Genomic DNA, 17,781 nt, shown 5'->3' on the forward strand with positions numbered 1-17,781 from the left:
TGAATATCACCTCAAAACATATTGTATAATTAAACAGAAGTACTTGATAAATGTCCTGAAACCTGGCTCTACTGTTATCCATGTTAAATTACTTATCATCCTTTTAAATTTTTGAACACAGAATAATTTTTGTTACTTTGCTTTTAAGACATGCTGGTTATGCAGTTATCTGAAATCCTAGAAGTATGCTTTAAAGAAACACATTAAAAATATCTATTATTCCAAGGTTTAAAAAATACACTTCACATTTAAAAGAGAGAATAACCTTTTATTCCAACACTAATGGATTAGAATTTTCCAGGGTGTTTTATACAAATACATTGGGTCAAAATTTATCCTGGATTGCAAGCAGGACTTAGCAAATGGTCTGAACAGTGATCTAGTTTCTTCCTAGGTACCTAATGAAAGGGAATGGGTGCCTTTGCCTATTATTCATCATGTTTTTGTCTGGAAAATAAGGCTCAAACTGTAAAGAATGAGCACTTGCATCAAAAGAAGCACAGATCCCAGAGACTATGATTAAGAGGTACTCTGGACCACAGCCACTGTAGGATAATGGGAGACTTTAGTTTATATGAGTGACCATTCATTTAAACTATAACCTCTACTATAGCTGAACTGAGTGATGGTGAAGAGAAAGAGTTAGGACAAAAAAGAAGCAAGACATTATAATACTTAAAACCTCAGGGGTCTCAGATATGAATCAAAATGATCATTATGATACTTGCCTACCACGAATAAGAGGCTGCCAGTTTTTTCAAAAATCACATTAATGTGGATCAGCTACAGTAATGGAACTGGTCAAATGTCTCCCATTCTATATAAGTGGAGATTATTATGTCCCCAAAGGTACATTACTTTGATTCTGATTCTTCTGATAGCTACGTAGTATCCCTACAGCCATTTCTATGAGCCAAGCGTCAAAGCAAAGTTAGTTCAAATCCAAGTATTCATTTTGCTCGCCAAAAAATATGCGAGCAGATTTCTGAGTTCCAGGTTTGGAGGGAGAAAACACAGTGTTTATACAAAGAGTATAACCACTTTTTATCATTTACTTTATTTACTCAAATAATTGCTAACTATACTAAAGCACTCAATATGATGACTGTACCCTTCTTTCAGCCTATCTACTCTTGACAACGAATTACACATTGATTTCTACCCACCAATTTCTTTCCATTTTCTTGTATGACATAATCATTGTGACTAGTTGAAAATTTTAGGGCTAGATGGTGTTTTCCAGTGTAACGTTCAGTGTAATTTGATTCATCCTGGTTTTTCAGTTTCGCTATGCTCTTTTTGAATACACAATTCCAAAAACCAGAATTGTTTCTCCACGAGAAAGTGAAATTGTTTTTTGATGAGAAAGTAATAATTCGGTTACTCTTAAATTTTATAGCTGAATGTTACTTAATGGCAGAAAATTATATAACTCTACTACTTTTTCATCAGCCTTCCCACACTCACTAACATAAGATTAGCAATATCTTTTAAAAAGTGACCCATATGAAGTATTTAACTTTGACTCCCAAATTCTACTTTCACTGCCAAAAGAAAATGATTGGATAAGAGCCCAGAGATAAATGTGCAACATGTGTGTTGCAGTACTGTTCAAACCAATGAAAAACTGTACATTATGTAAATTCCCATTAGCATGGGGTATAAAAATTGTGTAGAAAAAAGTTTAAAAATAGCTAATGTACTTCAATTCTACTTTTATAAAAAAATTTTATATAAATATAGAAAACACAGAAAGCTATACAACACCATTAACAATGGTTACATTAAAGGGGAGTACAGACTACAATATATATTTTCTTCTTTATTCTTTTATTTCCTGAACTTTTGGCAATAAACATGTTATTTTTATAAACAATAAAATCAATAAAATAAATGGACCTAGTGTATGAATAGTAATATTCCAGTCAGAAAATCGTGAATTTTATGAAGTATCTAGGTAGGACTGTTTGTTATGGATGGAAAATTCCCACAAAAAAGAACAAAACCAGAAAGATAACACTATTTAAAACAGTAAAAGGTGGTGATGGGGAAATGACATCTGCTCTGTGCATTATACTTTTATATGATTATCAAAAGAAAAACAAAATTATTATTCAACTGTGCACAGTAAGTCAAGAACTACATTATCTGTTGTTTTTTTTATTCAATGAACGATTTCAGTAGATACCTCACTTAAGTGTTAACTCAGGTTCATGTGGAAATTATTGAATAGGAATGAAGCTGGCTGAGTAATTCCGAGCCTATGTGTAACATTTTCCTTAATAACAGGTAGGTTTTAGCTATATCAGTCCCATCCCAGTACTTGTATACATATAAACAGCAACCAGACAACATGCCTCTCATGCGAATAATCCTTTTTTCCTTAGTCCTTTCTCAAGCTCCCTGACTTGGATCATTTCTTCATTACTTTCTATCTTTTCTACTGCATATTATTCTTAACAACTGTCCCCATTTATTGGGTTGTACCATGTTCTATTCAAGGGCAAATATGGAATGGTCTTAGAGCTCCAGGAAAAATAATTCTCAGCTCTGGTTCTGTGACACCTTCACATATCTTCGAACATATAATTAAGTGTAATGAACTACTGAAATAAATTTATTTCTCTTTAACTGTTATTAAGATATTTATGGTTGACAGATTATAGGGGGACATGAGTAGATGGTATGATGAAATGAGGCAGGTATACAGGTTACAACTTCAAGAAATTTGGGAGCCCCGTGTTCGGAGCTAAATGTAACAGTACATACACGTCAAAATAGATAAAATATATCAATGCGTGTTAATCATTTTTCAAGATTAGTTTTCCATTTCGTCATTTGAGTTTCTGGCTATGATTTTAAAGTATTAAGTGTGATAGACCTGAATTAAAAGCCATGTGAAGATACAACAGTAATATGAAAAATGATTGTAAAGTATTCTTTACATGGGGTGCAATGAAAGTCTTTCTGTACAAGGAGATACAGGGAGCTTTGAAAGAAGGAAGAAGGGAGGCTAATGGGATCCTAACATAGGAAGGAATTAAATAAGGTACAAAACTTTAAGAGATAATGGGTTTGGGATACATATGAAGAAAAACATTTTAATAATCAAAGACATCCAAAAAGGAATTGGCTGACTTGTGGAAAAGTGAACTCAACACCAAAAGAGACATTTAAATATTCTTGCACAGGCTAAAGGATTAGATTAGACTTCCAAAACCACAATACATTACAACTCTAATACGCAGAATGGGTAGGAAAGTGCAAATAGATGACAACAGATGAGCTTTAGTAAAAGGATGTGGTCCTGGCACATCTCTGATTACTTGTCCTCCATCTTTTCTTCCTCCTTACAACCAATAAATGCAGGTATTTCCTCTAGGCTAAGTGTTCTACCCCTAATATTTCATGCTGTCTTCTCACAATAATTTCTTCTCTTCCCAGAGCTTCCACTAACAACTTGCTGCATGAATCCCAAATCTTTCTAACCATCCCTGCTCCCTATCAAGAACTCGTGACATATTTCCAACAGTTCAGTTCATCCATACTAATAGCTACTGAATAATCAAGCACCAGTAATTCACTAAGCTAGATTCTTCCTACCTATATTAAATTCCTTTCACTTATATTTTCATTCTTATGACAGCCCTAGGAAGTAAACAATTAAACCCATTTTACATGTGAAGAAACTGAAGCAAAAAGAGATTAAGTTTTCTTGGCCAAGATTACAAACATAGTAGTAGTGGTAGTTCAAACGAATGCAACACTTTAAAAACCAAACTTAGCTCCCTGTTCTCATTCAACAGCAATAACAAAAAGTTCCCTATCATCCTCTCAAGTTTTGAGTATGGAGTCACCTTTGACAGTTCCCCCTCTTTTTAATCCACATGTATCCTAAAGAATAGATTCTAGCAATTAATACTTCCTCTCACTGCCTTACTTCTGGCTTGGATACCTGACTGTTAGATTTAAAACAGAGTCCTACCGGCTCTTTCTACTCTGATCTTTTGCAGCTCCAAAATACTGCTACAGTATAGAAGTGTTCTTCCCCTCAAAACCTTTGAAAAGCTCTCCAAAGGCCTAACTAAAGAATCAATTCATCAAATAGGTCCTTTGCCAATATGGCCATAGCTGTCTCATATTATTTTTCTTTAATGTGGTTCTGAAACTTCAGAGTGTGTTAGAATCTCCTGGAAACCCCAGAGTTTTTGATCCAGTAGGTCTGAGGTGGGGCCCTAGAATTTACATTTTTTTCCCACAAGTTCCCAAATGATGCTGATGCTACAGGTCTGGGAACCACATTTTAAGAACAGCTATACTAGACAACGACTGTCTTGAAGGCAGTGACTTGCTCATGTCTAGAATATTTTAATATGTTTTTAAGATTAGATATTATAACTTATAGAATCACTAAGTATTTATTACGTGCCATGTACTATGGATACAATGGTACTTGCAGTGCAACCTGTGACTCATTAAAAAGCATAATGGGGCTTCCCTGGGGGCGCAGTGGTTGAGAGTCCGCCTGTCAATGCAGGGGACACGGGTTCGTGCCCCGGTCCCAGAAGATCCCACGTGCTGCAGAGCGGCTAGGCCCGTGAGCCATGGCCGCTGAGCCTGCGCGTCCGGAGCCTGTGCTCCGCAACGGGAGAGGCCACAACGGTGAGAGGCCCACGTATCAAAAAAAAAAAAGAAAAAAAAAGCATAATGAACAGGCAAGAGATGAGCAGGTCAATGAACATTTACAATAAATTAAGAGAAGTACGTCAATAGAATGGATACAGGGTGAAATGGGAGCCTCCCAAAGGGGCATCTAACCCATTCTTGAGGGTTCAGGGAAGGTTTCCTATTAGTCTAAGCTGAATTTCTTAGGAATTGGACACGTGAAGGTGATCTGGAGGTTGAGGGAGTGAAGAAAGCCGTGAGACAAGGTAAAACCAGTTTGAGCAACTTTCGGTAGTTCAGTATGGGTGGAAGAGTTGGTGAAGTTAGTATTATGTTCCCCTCGAACACTGTGCTTTTCTCCCTAGCTATATCCTTGCAAAAGCGTTCTTCCTTCTATTTGCAATTTTTCTCCCACCTATAAAATCTTACGTATCCATAATGGCACTTATTAAATGCAGTACCATCATAAAGCCTCTTACAGCTAGAACCTTATTTTCCTCATGTGATCTCATGGTACACTGTTTGTATCTCTCCAGTGGCATTTTTTTCATGCACTGCCTCTTATTAAAGTTACCTATTTTTCCTTACCCCCCCTTCATCTACCCTCACAAAACTTTTTGAGGGCTTTTTTTTTTAGGATAAAAACTGAGTCTTATTTGTCTGGATATACCTGCAATCAATGCCTTACAAATGGCAGAGACTTAATCAGTGTTTGTTGATAACTCAACTAGTGAAACGATATGGTGACATGAGAATGTAAATGTTTCAGAGACAATAAAGTGCCTTAAAACTCCAAAGGGAGTTTAGTTTTGTATGTAAAACCAAGATGTAGTTTTAAATTTTTCTCTAAATGTAATATACTTGATACTAAAGCTATAATAGACATTGTTTCCCTCAAATTACCAAATAAACTTTCTTATAAATGAACATTTGAAAAGAAACCAGTATTTATATCCTGGATACTTCAGACCTAAAGTCATAGTGATTTATGACAAGGAATATAACCGTGGATATAGTTGCTATTTGTCATAGAAAGATTCTGCTTTATTATTTTATAAACACTGTTAGGAAAGTTTTCTTTTAGAAAAATATTTTGTAGTGGTTGTACATAGTCCAAGTTTCTCTTTCTCAATATTTTAAGAGAATATTTCATTCACATTAAGTTCATGGATTGGAATGAACTTTAAAAACCCACTTATACATCTTACACAAAATATGCCTTATTATTAAAGATGACCTGCTTTTCACATACGCCGAACTACTAATATTACCTTCCTGATTGTCCAGGTAGCAAAAGTCAGTGTCCCTAAACAATGGCAAGTCTTACTAGTTAAATGTAATCCCCAACCTGGACATTGAAATGCATTTTATATACAACACAAATAGGATTAAAATTGTCCAAGACAGTTTTTAAGGTATCCCAAGAGTTAAAAGCCAGAGGCTCTGCTTTCTTGTAGATGGGGCTTGTAATTGCTTTGATCAGGCTGAAGAGGATACCAGGGGTTCTTGGGTTAACACAACATAAGTGGGCAGGTCCTTGGACAATGGGTTGCCCAGATTAGATGCACAAAAGACTTTGGGGTTGGTGCTGAAGAGGTGATACTCTTCCTTTCCTCTTTGTACATAGAGGGAAGAAGTTGTCTCTGACCCCTTTAGGACCTTCTCTAGCCTATCTGATTTTGAAACAATAGCTGGTGAATTATTTGACCAACATACGAAAAGAATCTCTACTCTATGGTCCCAAGTAGGCAAAGTTAAAAAACAAAGGTAAGAATGTAAGCCTATCAATTTAGACCTTTACCTTTGTCACAACTGTATTTGGAGTTACAAGAAAACATCTCTACACATACAAGCAGGAAGATAGGACATTCTTAAAAGATTTTCAAAGTTATTACCCTTCAGAAGACAAAGTAACAGATCCATTCATTAACAATTACACACGCTCCTGTGTATACACTGGCTCTTACTAACAGTTTGTAATGTATAAATGATACTTCTTCACAAAGGAAATTTCAGAGACTTGAAGTGTGCCTATATGAATGTCTGATGATATGTCACACTATACCCAAACGTTCTTCTCTTTTTAAAAGCACTGAAGAGACTTAATCCAATATACAACCCATCACCCTGAGACTAATGACACTGTTTTTGCCAAATTTTTTGGTGCTGAGATATTTATCATAGTGATCTGTTCCCCTGCATTACTAAAACATTTTAAAACATTTCAGAAGTAATGAATTTTGATACACAATATCTTTCAAAGATCCTAGAACTACTAAATTTGAGTACCAATCTACAAACTTCACCTTCACCTAAATTTATTTTTTTCACATAATACTAATGATAAAGTCTTACAATATTAAACTATAGTATATTTGGAGATATCCTAATTTTGCTCTTCCACAATCATTCATTTACTGAATAGAAACAGAGAATTACCTACGGTTCAAATATAAAGAAATATAAGCTGAAAGGTATGCATTTGGTTAAGTAACTAAATGCAAAAAAAAAAGTGACCTTAAATTCCAACATGGAGTAATTTAAATAGGTATTTCAGAGTATTCAGAAATGACCCAAGGTGTTATCTATTTTAAATAAAACCTTAGTACTGATATTTTTTACAAACGTGATTAGAAGAGACAATCTTGGGAGAACATGAAAGGAACAAACATTCGAAAAGAAGGAATATGGGAATTAAAAAGTTTTATTTTCATTAGAGGAAAAACTCCACAATTTTATGTCTTTATTCACTGAGCCACTCTTCACCTCACAGTCTCCTTAACTTTAAAAGGCACTTGTCCAGTGAAATAAGACTGCATACATCAAAGCATTTGTTTTTTATGTGGCTTAATTTTACTGTAAAAGTTGGACCGTGTTGAGCTGCTCACAATTTGAATTTACACATATGTTTTGGTAGTTAATATTTTCATGTGCGTTTCACAGACAGTCACATATATAATGTGTGTGTGTGTGTGTGTGTGTGTGTGTGTGTCTGTGTCTGTGTCTGTGTGTTATATTTAAAGAGAAAGCATAGAGAACACAGTTTCTCACTTCTGAAGATGGACAGGGAGTCCAAGAGAGAAAGCCAACTTGGAGACTACAAGAAGCTAGTACTTTGTTTCTCACCTATTGTACACCATCTTCCAGGAGTCCTTCTCTGTAACCAAGAAGTTCTGAGGGTTAAATCAGAATTTCTTGATTGGCTCATGAGAAAGTTCATGGGAGGAAGAAAATAAGAATCATAATTTTTTCCATTAAGTTCTACAAATCACCCACAATGTTTTCACCAAAGGTGATACATTTCCATAACCTATTACTTGCATTATCTCCTGTTACCTAACACTTATATTAACTGCAGCCTCTGTATTACTGGTATCTCTGCTTCTGTGGCAAGCTGATTTAAAAACTATGGGTATAGTTTAGCATCTTGAACCTACTGCTCTCTCCCCCTTCTTCCAGCTCAGTACACTATTTGGTAATATTTTGGCCTCTGAAGAGCAAAATTTTATTTGGGGGGCTTCATGGTTTACATTCGTATATGCTATAGAAAACTAAATTGAAGCTCATTTTATTTTTATTTCATTATCATTCATGGTATTCTTTAACTTCTCCAAAACATAAAATTGAGTGAGTCTGAGAGACTCTGCTAGGGAGACATGGAGAAGGAAGACAATCACATCACAGTGAAAGACTGTGGGGATGAATCTTTGGTCATATCACAGAACCTCATTCCCCCCAAAATCAGTAAGCTATTTTAAAAGAACCACAATAATACAGGTTTTTAACTAAAATTTTTATAAACATATTTGCATAGGTTAAATTTTAACACCATTTTGTATTTGCATATGTATGGAAATTATTACATTTCAGCCATTCCTTCCTATGTTTCATTTCTGTTCTCCTTGCAAAGACATTGGAAATACGTGTATTTTAAAATAAAAAGTCTTAGTCACCAAAGCTAAGGGATGAAACAAAGCATTGTTATCTAAAAATCTATAGATCCTATTTATAAGAATTCTGAGAAGAATAAAAAAAAGTCTATACTTATGAAAAAATTCAGCTTAAATTTAATTTAGGAATCTAAACGAAAAACATAATTAAAAGGAACCAAAGCCCTAGTATTCAAAAAGTAACATGTTTAAAAATCTACAGCTTTTCTATGAATAATTTTTATAATGTCATTTACTGGTAGACATTTAACAGATATGTGTATTTGAAAATACTAGCAAATATTGCAATAGATGACTATATTTATCAAAACAAAACCAAAGAATGTGTATATATGCATTTATAAAGCTAAATAAACAGCATTCTACATCTTTATTAATAAAACGTTTTAGTTTAAGAACTTCCATAATGGTTATAAATACTTTCACTATAGAAGTTATCTTTAGAAATCATTTTATCAGAAATGCAACAACTCAGACAAAAAAGGTAACTCAGTGTCAGCTCTAAATGGGGCCACAGGGAACTCTCTCTGCCATTTGTCTCAATTTTAAATTCCCCTTATTGCCCAGTATTAGAGTAATAAGATGAAAGGGAATGTGAAAGTGATCAGTGGTTACATTACCTAAAATTTCAGCCACCAAGCTGATCAGAATATTAATTTAGTGGATGAAACTTATATTTAAATCCTAGGGCTAAATAACCTGAAAAGAATATGAGACTTTTTAATTATCTCTTGAATTTCCTACTTTATGATGTTCTAATGTGTTTCCCTTTCATGCAATAATTTTTTATCTTCATTAGGCAGTTAACTGTTATCTACTAATGGCCCACCCCTACTACAGACAGAAAGTAAATCAGGGAATTGTGACTGGCCAACTTTTGCCTTTCTGATAGATGTAGGAAAAGGGATATAGTTATTGACACTGATATGCAAATGAGTTGCCCACTTAATAAGCCAGAGTTGGTAAGAACATCAGCCAACAGATACATTTGAAACATACAAAATAATCACTTAATATGGAAACCTTCTAAAATTCCATGTAAAATAACTAAACCATATTAACTGTACGTTGACACTGAAAGATGTTTCTAATAATAAAAATAAATTAGCGTTAATCATGTTTAAAACCAATTAGTCTTTTCCTGGTGAAGCTAGTAAGAACTGCATAAATAAGAAAGAAATCAGGATGCAGAGATCTGCAGAAAAAATAAATTGGTTCACAGGAAGTTACCAATATTAAGGTATCATACAACTTATCTCCTTTATATAAAGACTTAAGATAATTTTAGTTTGATGACAGAAAAATCATAAAATATACTGGATAATAAAGTAATGAATTGATTTCTCTAGGGAAAATAAAATATATGACATATCAATATGTGGCAATTCAAAACCAATTTCCACACATCTCATCAAATCCATGATATTCAAGGTAAAATAAAAGAAAAAAAATCTACCACCATCTCATAAATGACATACTACATAAGGTAGAACCTGAAATAAAATATTACTATGAGTAACTGAAAACTATGATGCATTATTTCTTTCAATTTTTGTTAAGTGTCTCTTCATGATATTTCTCCCTTCCAAAAGAGAACAATTCATGTGCTCTGTTTTAGAATACCAATTTCTTAGAATCCTAACAGAGTTATTTTAGGATATTATCATAACCATTTATTAAGCAATATGTTAAACACCATGCTAACATATTTAATCTCTGTATTCCAGCAACATCTTGTGTTTACAGGAATAAGAAAGGAGGTGCACCGCAAATACTGCCATTTGAGGTCTCAGTTTTCAATATTTTGGTTATAAGGAATTATAAGATAAATACTTTCTCTTTTGAGAAAGGAGAACAGAAGAAAATAGGCAAGAATTTAAAAAAAAACGTGAAAGAGGTGAAGAATGGAGGAGAAATAGTCAAGTGAGAAGAGATGAGGATGGTAAAGGAAAGGAGAAGAAAACTGAATTAGAAGAAAAACCTAAAAAAATAAAGACAACAATTAAACAAATTAAAAAAGAGAGAGAAAAAGCACATCAGTGTTAGCCAATACTGTGGTACTGATTCCACTCAATGAGCCACTCCTTCCTTCCTGCTGAAGTCCAGGGGCAGGGCGGTAGGGTGAGAGGGAGGGAAAGGGAGAGCTGGGTTTTAATGGGTCACCACACTCTCCATCCATTCTGATTACGTTGGTTTCCCTTTCAAACAATACTTGCCTGTTGTTCTGGGGTTGAAGGAACAAGAGGGTGAAGAAAGAGTAAAAAATGAGAGACTAGAGTGAGAATAAGAGAGAATAAGGGAGATGCCATTGAGAGTTACATAAATGAAGTTAGAATGACCTTTTGAGATAACTCAATAGTCCTTTAACTTGTTCCCTTCTCCCCACCCCCTCTGCCATCACCTGCATTCTTGTTCAGCAACCATTTACCATTTGGGGGTAACAAAACACACTAGTTTACAGTGTTCATCTTCCATCTCTCACTGATCAATGTCTAACACCCTATTTGTTGTAGTCTATATTCTTCTTGACTATCCCAACCCAGTTATTTCCCAGTAGGATTTATAGCCCCATCTATTGAACCATTTCTTGCCATAATGTAGTCACCGGGTTCCAGAAGACCTTCCAAAATAATAGTGAATATGTTTTAGTATATACACAAAATAAAAGGAAAATTTTCCAAATGCTGGATTCAACCATCACATACCCCACTCTTTTCAACTGATATTCCTAAGAAGAAAATATCTGTTTTTAGTATGGATAGAATCTTTATAACACTTACACACCAAAAACAGCATTGACATGAAATTTTAACAGATTCATTAGGAATATGCCCAGATAGATTTAATAACTATAAGTAGTCTCATCAGCTAAAAAAAAAAAAGTGTTAAAAGTGCATCATGAGGGCAGAGCTGTTGGTTCAAACTATGCCGAGGTATCTCCCAGAGAGGAATGTAGTGGCAGATGAAGTGGAAAAAATCTTGGGAGATTCCAGCAGCCTTTGAGGAGTTGGATCTTCACTGGCAGGGAAGACATGCAATAGGACTCAGTCTGCTTTGCTTGGATGTTCATGATTTTTTCTTCTTCCTACCTGGCAGCCACAGTTTCTCAGCCACAGAAGTAGGTTGATTAGAAAAGCTTAAAAGCCACTTATAATAAAGAATATAGCAACGTGATAAAGGACATAAAACTTCCAGTTTCATTTCAAATAAGAAAATGTACTTTTAAAAAAAATGAGCAAACTAGAAACATACAAACACACACATCTAATTGGACATCTTGAAGATATACCATACTAGCAATTTCAAAAAATAGTATTTGAATTCATCTGTGATTATTTAACTTTCTCAGACTCTTAGGGAAAAATTTCATATTGCTTTTCTAGGTATTTTATAATAAGAAAAGTTATCAAATTTTATATTGTACATTACTATCTGTAGCAGTAGGAAATTTTAGAATTACAGAAAACTACTAACTGGGCTAATAACATTCAAAATATAAAACTGAACATTACTCTTTTCATTATTGAATCTAAATTGGTATAGAATAATATTGGCAAAATCTCACTATCCAGGTCAGTTAATTACTGGATTAAAATATCATTAAATATGTATTTCAAATGTATTAGGCCATACTTTAATGTAATTATTATATCATAACCAACCCCTAATGTCCCTGGTTATGAACGCAGGGACAGAAGGGGTAATTGCAGACTGCAAGTAACTTATACTTGTTTCAGTTAATTTAACAACTTAGCAAACCTTTTGTAGTAATAAAACTCAGATAATGTCCATTTCTCCACCTCTGTATATTGTCTGGTAAGAAGTTAAAAGCACTGCACAGACCACAATGCAGGCAATAGCAAGAAAAAGAGGACAGAGTAGGGTGCATTTAACGAAAGGTACCATTCTTGCACAACTATGCCTCTACTTGAACACAAAGAAGACAATCTGGTAATTGATCACATTATTAAGGAAGGCTACTTTCATGGAATTCAACATAATTTCCTGACAGAGAATGTCTCTATTATCATCCAAAATCAATTTGTAGGTTGTAGTAGCAGTCTGTCAAGGAACTGGGCTCCAATTGGCCCAACTGTTATAGTAGGTAAAAGGGAGGAAGGGAGGTTGGAAAGTTAGTTTCTGTTGAACTCCTAATGTGTGCCTGGCATTGTGTTTTACATATCTTGTCTATCTGAAGGAAAGGAGTGAGTGAAGAAGTGGCAGTCAAGTGAAATTTCAACCCCACTTCTAATTTCAGTTCAGCTGAACCTACCCCAGTTACGTAAATTCTCACTTCCTCTCTTCTTCTCTACCCTTGGCTCCATGTAATCTCTCCCTGAATCCTGGAGTTTACTTACAGGATTATTAGAATTCCTCCCCTTTTGTTTGATAATTTTATAATTTGACTTTGGGGAGGGAGTATAATAAAACTGAAGTAAGAGCATGGGCCTTGTAGTCAGTGAGCTTTGAGCTCATTCAATCTCCACTTACACCTTCTTCATAGGATTATTGTGAGGAGTAAATGACATAAAATATGTAAACTACTTAACACGATGCTTGGCACACTGTAAGAACACAGTAAGTGCTGGCTATGTTTATTATCATTAAAAAGATAAAGTTAAATAGTTACCACGACTCACTTAAAACCGTAAGTCAGTTTCAGAGCAAAAACTGAAAGCAAGTTCTCCCAACTATCATTCTGTGTAGTTTTTAATATTTTAGAATATTCCTGTGATGCAAAGATGTGTTGACACATTCTCACAGTATATAAATATCACCAATCCATAGAGATTTTATTAGTTCACTTGAAGTCTTTTAAAGACTTTGATACACAATAGACATGAGAATCTTTGCTCCACAAAGAGTATCATTTTAACAATTTTTCATTAGAGACTAATCTCTATCCTCTTAGAATTGACCAACTGGAAATAGGCCCAACTATCCAACAGATGTCATATTTGTTAAGGTCACATTGTAGAAATGGAGGCAGCATGAACATTAGAAGAAGCAGCTGCTTTATCCCACTGCCCAAAATCCTCATCCTAGGGGACAAGAAACTTTACTCAAGACAATCGCTTTGTATAGTTTCTAGTAATGAGAACTTATCATCAAAATTGTCATAGTGTAGACAGGCTCTGTCGATAGTCTCCATTAATTAGTATTAACTAACAATAATTAGTATTAACTTTACACCCACACATTTAATTTTCCAAACTTTCATTAACTTTTATTCACTTAGATAATGAACTCATTGAAGAAACATCAGAACTTTAATTATCAGTGTTCAGGAGCCTCTCCAAAATATGACAAACTTCTCAGTTTATTCAAAACCAAAATTGAAATAGCATCTGCCTTAATATCAGAATCACCAAGAAAGATCAGACTTTTCACATGAGTCTTCTTACCCCCAAAATACAGCCTTTCTTCTAGGACTAGAACATGCAAAACCAAATTTAGTTTAAAGGTACAACAGGAAATAATTACTCACTCTGAAGAGTTAGTGAGCCATAAGCAGAATATTTACCAGGAAAAAAAAACCACTTTCTTTTAAAATGAGGATTATTAATCAATAATCAGATTATTTAAATTTTAACTTCATTTTAAAAAAAACTTTATACTTTATTTTGGCAGAGATAGATCAACTGAGACAGAAAATAGTCCAAAGTGAAAATCAGATGATGTTCATTTTCTCAATCTAAGATTAAGAAAAATTGCCCTTGAAAATCTACCATAGGCACAGAATGCCATTGTCATTCTTAGCTAGAAAGGGAGTTGTGAGGTTCATAGAGCAAAAAAATTTTATGAACTTATTTAGTTAAGTGCCAATAGTTTTAAAACTTAAACTATAGTCCTCTTTTGGGAAATGAAAAGCCAATTCAGCTATTCCAATTTAAAATTTAAAAACTGACATTAAAATAAACCAATCTGCCAGACACTTTAATGAACAAATCAATGTTAAAGTAGATGAATGAATGTATGCTGTTACAAAACATATCTACTAGGTAATTTGGTAATTTATAAAATGAAACTTAAAAGTTATATCAAGAAAAGGTTGAATTTGTATGCACTGTCACTTTAATTTCTATTCCAAAATGATCACCCCCGTTCATAGGGTTATATTATCCTGCACCTGTCCATATAGAAATGTACATCTAAACTCGGCCACCACCAATATTTCCTCATGTTCGTTTAAAACTATGCCTTACATTTCTTCAGATAATTAAGAAAAATAGTCAGTTATTTTTAAAAAGGCTATTCAATTATTTTGTACACAAACAGGCCTTTCATTCCACTGGTATTCTTTCAAAGCTTTAGGCAATCTTTATATTAGTGTCTCCCACTGACTTGTAAGGTAATTATACATACCACAGTCTGATGATTAACTTGAATCACTTCATCACCAGCATGGATTTTCTTGCACCGATCTGCAGGTGACTAAATTTAACATAAAGGAAATGATAAAGAGCATAAATTTTATCAGTCATTTCTCCTCTATGGAAACACTACAGTAAGTTCACCCTTTTAAATTAGATCAAGAGTTAATTATAATCTTCAAGAAAATAAACTAGCAAAAATGGTTACTAATATTTGATATACTATTTGTATTCTATGTATATAACTAATGACAGAAAGCAGGAATGTAAAACAATATATAGGTATTTATGTTGTAAAAGACCAGTATGTTTCTGACAGCATTAAGGGAAAATGATAACTGCATACTTTAAACAGACAACCCTCTCAGGCTCTATTGGGCAACTGGTTCAAAAATATATATGTTAAAACATTATCTTTTAAACATTGATCTTTTTCATTTAATACAAATAATTCACATTAACATCAGCAAACAAGTATTTTCAAGTACATGCTTATGATCAGCATCAAAGCTTTGTCAACTAATGATGAAATTGCTAATTTATTTCATCATTAATACCATCAATCCTGAATAAATGAGAAAAGCAAATTAAAAGATGGATTGCCACTAGTTAAAAGTTATATTATATAATATTCTCTCTCTAAGTATCTAACTACAAGAGAACCCTATTTCTTATGTTTCATACACTGTAACGTATAGGCAAATAAAATCACATTAAATAAACTAAAATGCCAGCATTTCTACAGGATGTAACAATTTTATCATTTTTTTCCTTTACTCCCCAAAGACATTAAAAACAAAAACAAGCAAAAAACAACTTTGGTAAGCTAATGTTGACAAGTTTTATGAAGTCTTTAGGAAACTAAAATGAGATTTAAGACAGAAATTTTATAATATTGTAGGTATGGATAATGAATTTAAAATTCTATTCTTTATTTTCCCTCTAGTGACTATCGATTATTGATTATGCATATTTTAGACGTTTTAATGATAATATGCATATGGACTTTTGAATATACAGAAAATGTGTTTTTATGAAAAAATATATTCGTGTATTCATATGTGTGTTAAGTTATCAAACACAACTATAAATACTGTAATATTACTCATTCGTATCTACTGAAAGGTAAAGAAGAATGATATGGTGATGCAATCTGCATAGTAAAATGCTACTTTTGAGACACTGGAATAGGATTTTCTTTAAAAGTGATTTCCAGTTCCTTTAGTTTTTATTCATTTCCAATTTCCAATTATTTCCAAAATAAATAAGTCTTAAAACAATCAAGTTAACGAATTAAAAAATTCCCAATAAAATTATTTGCTAGAGGCTGGAAACCGAGATTAGATGGTATCTCAGGGAATTCCAGTTACTGAAGTAATAACACATACAATTAAGAGGGTAGTTCAAAGCATACAATTAAGAGGGTAACACATACAATTAAGAGGGTAGTTCATCCAGGATGTGAACCCAACTCTAAGAATAGTGTCATAACAAGAAAAAACAAGTATTTATTTTACAGCAACTACCAAATCAAACAAGTACCATGTAACATTTCTGAAAAGTTCCTAAACCGAGCTGTAACTATAGAGTCAGTTCCTGTGCTTTTGGCTCACAATTGATCTTTCAAAAGGACAGTATGAAAAAAAAATCAAGCTAATGGCTCTAAGTCATGATGTAAAAGAAAATGATAGTTGGTACATAAAATTCAAAGAAACTGAAACAACTTTTTGCACAGATGAGTAAAAAAGGAAGTAATTCATACAAACTATAGACTTTCAGTGTTAAAAGAGCTATTTTATTCAAACCCCTCATTTTACATAGGAGAAAACTAAGAAACTAGGGCACAGCAAAGCAAAATAACTTACCCACTTAGTGAGCAGCTTTACTAAGACTCAACACAGATCTAATGATAAATGACTGAGGGTACCAAAAATAATAAAATATTTTCAAGAAAGAAGAATTAAATGATAACTCTTAATATATGGTTTATATCTGAACTACTCATAGAATTAATCTTTCTTTGGTCACTCATCCATTTATCAAATATTACTGAGTAATATAAGCAATGCATATAGCGCTCAAGTTTTTTTTACAGACTCCATACAACATACAGAGATATGTTCCTATCAATTCTTCAAGATACAGTTAGTTCAAAATGACCATTTCTGTGATTCCTTTCCTGATTTCACTTGGCAATATTTACTATTTTTTCCGTTGTCTATCTATGCAAATTTCACTACCTGTTTACACAGATAAACCCCTACTTTTACTCCTTAGGGGCAGCAAGCTACTTTAACTTAAAAATTGTTTCAATACCTAGTCCTAAGCCTGGAACACAGCAGACATGAGGCAGAGGTTTGTTAAATGAACAAATGAATAAACAAAGTATCAGGGGAATGTACACACCAATGAGAATGATCAATCAGCGACAAGAGCATAGTTTATGCAGCATCTCACTGCATTTAAAAATTTTAAATAGTTGACAATATGCATATAACTGATATTCTTGATCCCATATAACTCTCTTATTTAATATCAATGTGAAGCCAGTAAAACAATCCAGCTGCAATGTATATTATGTTTCACCATTCACAAGAAACTAAGTGAAGTGGAGGGGGAAAAAAATCAATAAATGATTAAAGTAATAGGTGAATCAGGTGAAAAGAATGTTGTCTTTTTTAAAAGAAAATGCTGGTAAAATGTTGAGAACAATAATAACTTGAGATTAACTAATTCCACCTCAGCCTTCTTTGAAGGAACATGGTATAAACATGCAACTTGTCAGAATTTCT

At 33.5% G+C, this 17,781-nt stretch overlaps 1 protein-coding gene across 4 annotated transcripts in view; it reads right to left on the reverse strand.

Moving 5' to 3' along the window:
- Positions 1-17,781, reverse strand: part of CNKSR2 (connector enhancer of kinase suppressor of Ras 2) — a 258,534-nt gene that overhangs the window by 120,002 nt on the left and 120,751 nt on the right. For all 4 annotated transcript variants that reach the window (XM_019927697.3, XM_019927696.3, XM_019927698.3 and 1 more), the window contains exon 8: positions 14,982-15,050. In XM_019927697.3, the coding sequence (XP_019783256.1) occupies positions 14,982-15,050 (69 nt within the window). The remainder of the gene's footprint in view (positions 1-14,981; positions 15,051-17,781) is intronic.

Source organism: Tursiops truncatus, chromosome X, assembly GCF_011762595.2.
Source record: "Tursiops truncatus isolate mTurTru1 chromosome X, mTurTru1.mat.Y, whole genome shotgun sequence".
In the NCBI taxonomy this organism is placed as follows: domain Eukaryota; kingdom Metazoa; phylum Chordata; class Mammalia; order Artiodactyla; family Delphinidae; genus Tursiops; species Tursiops truncatus.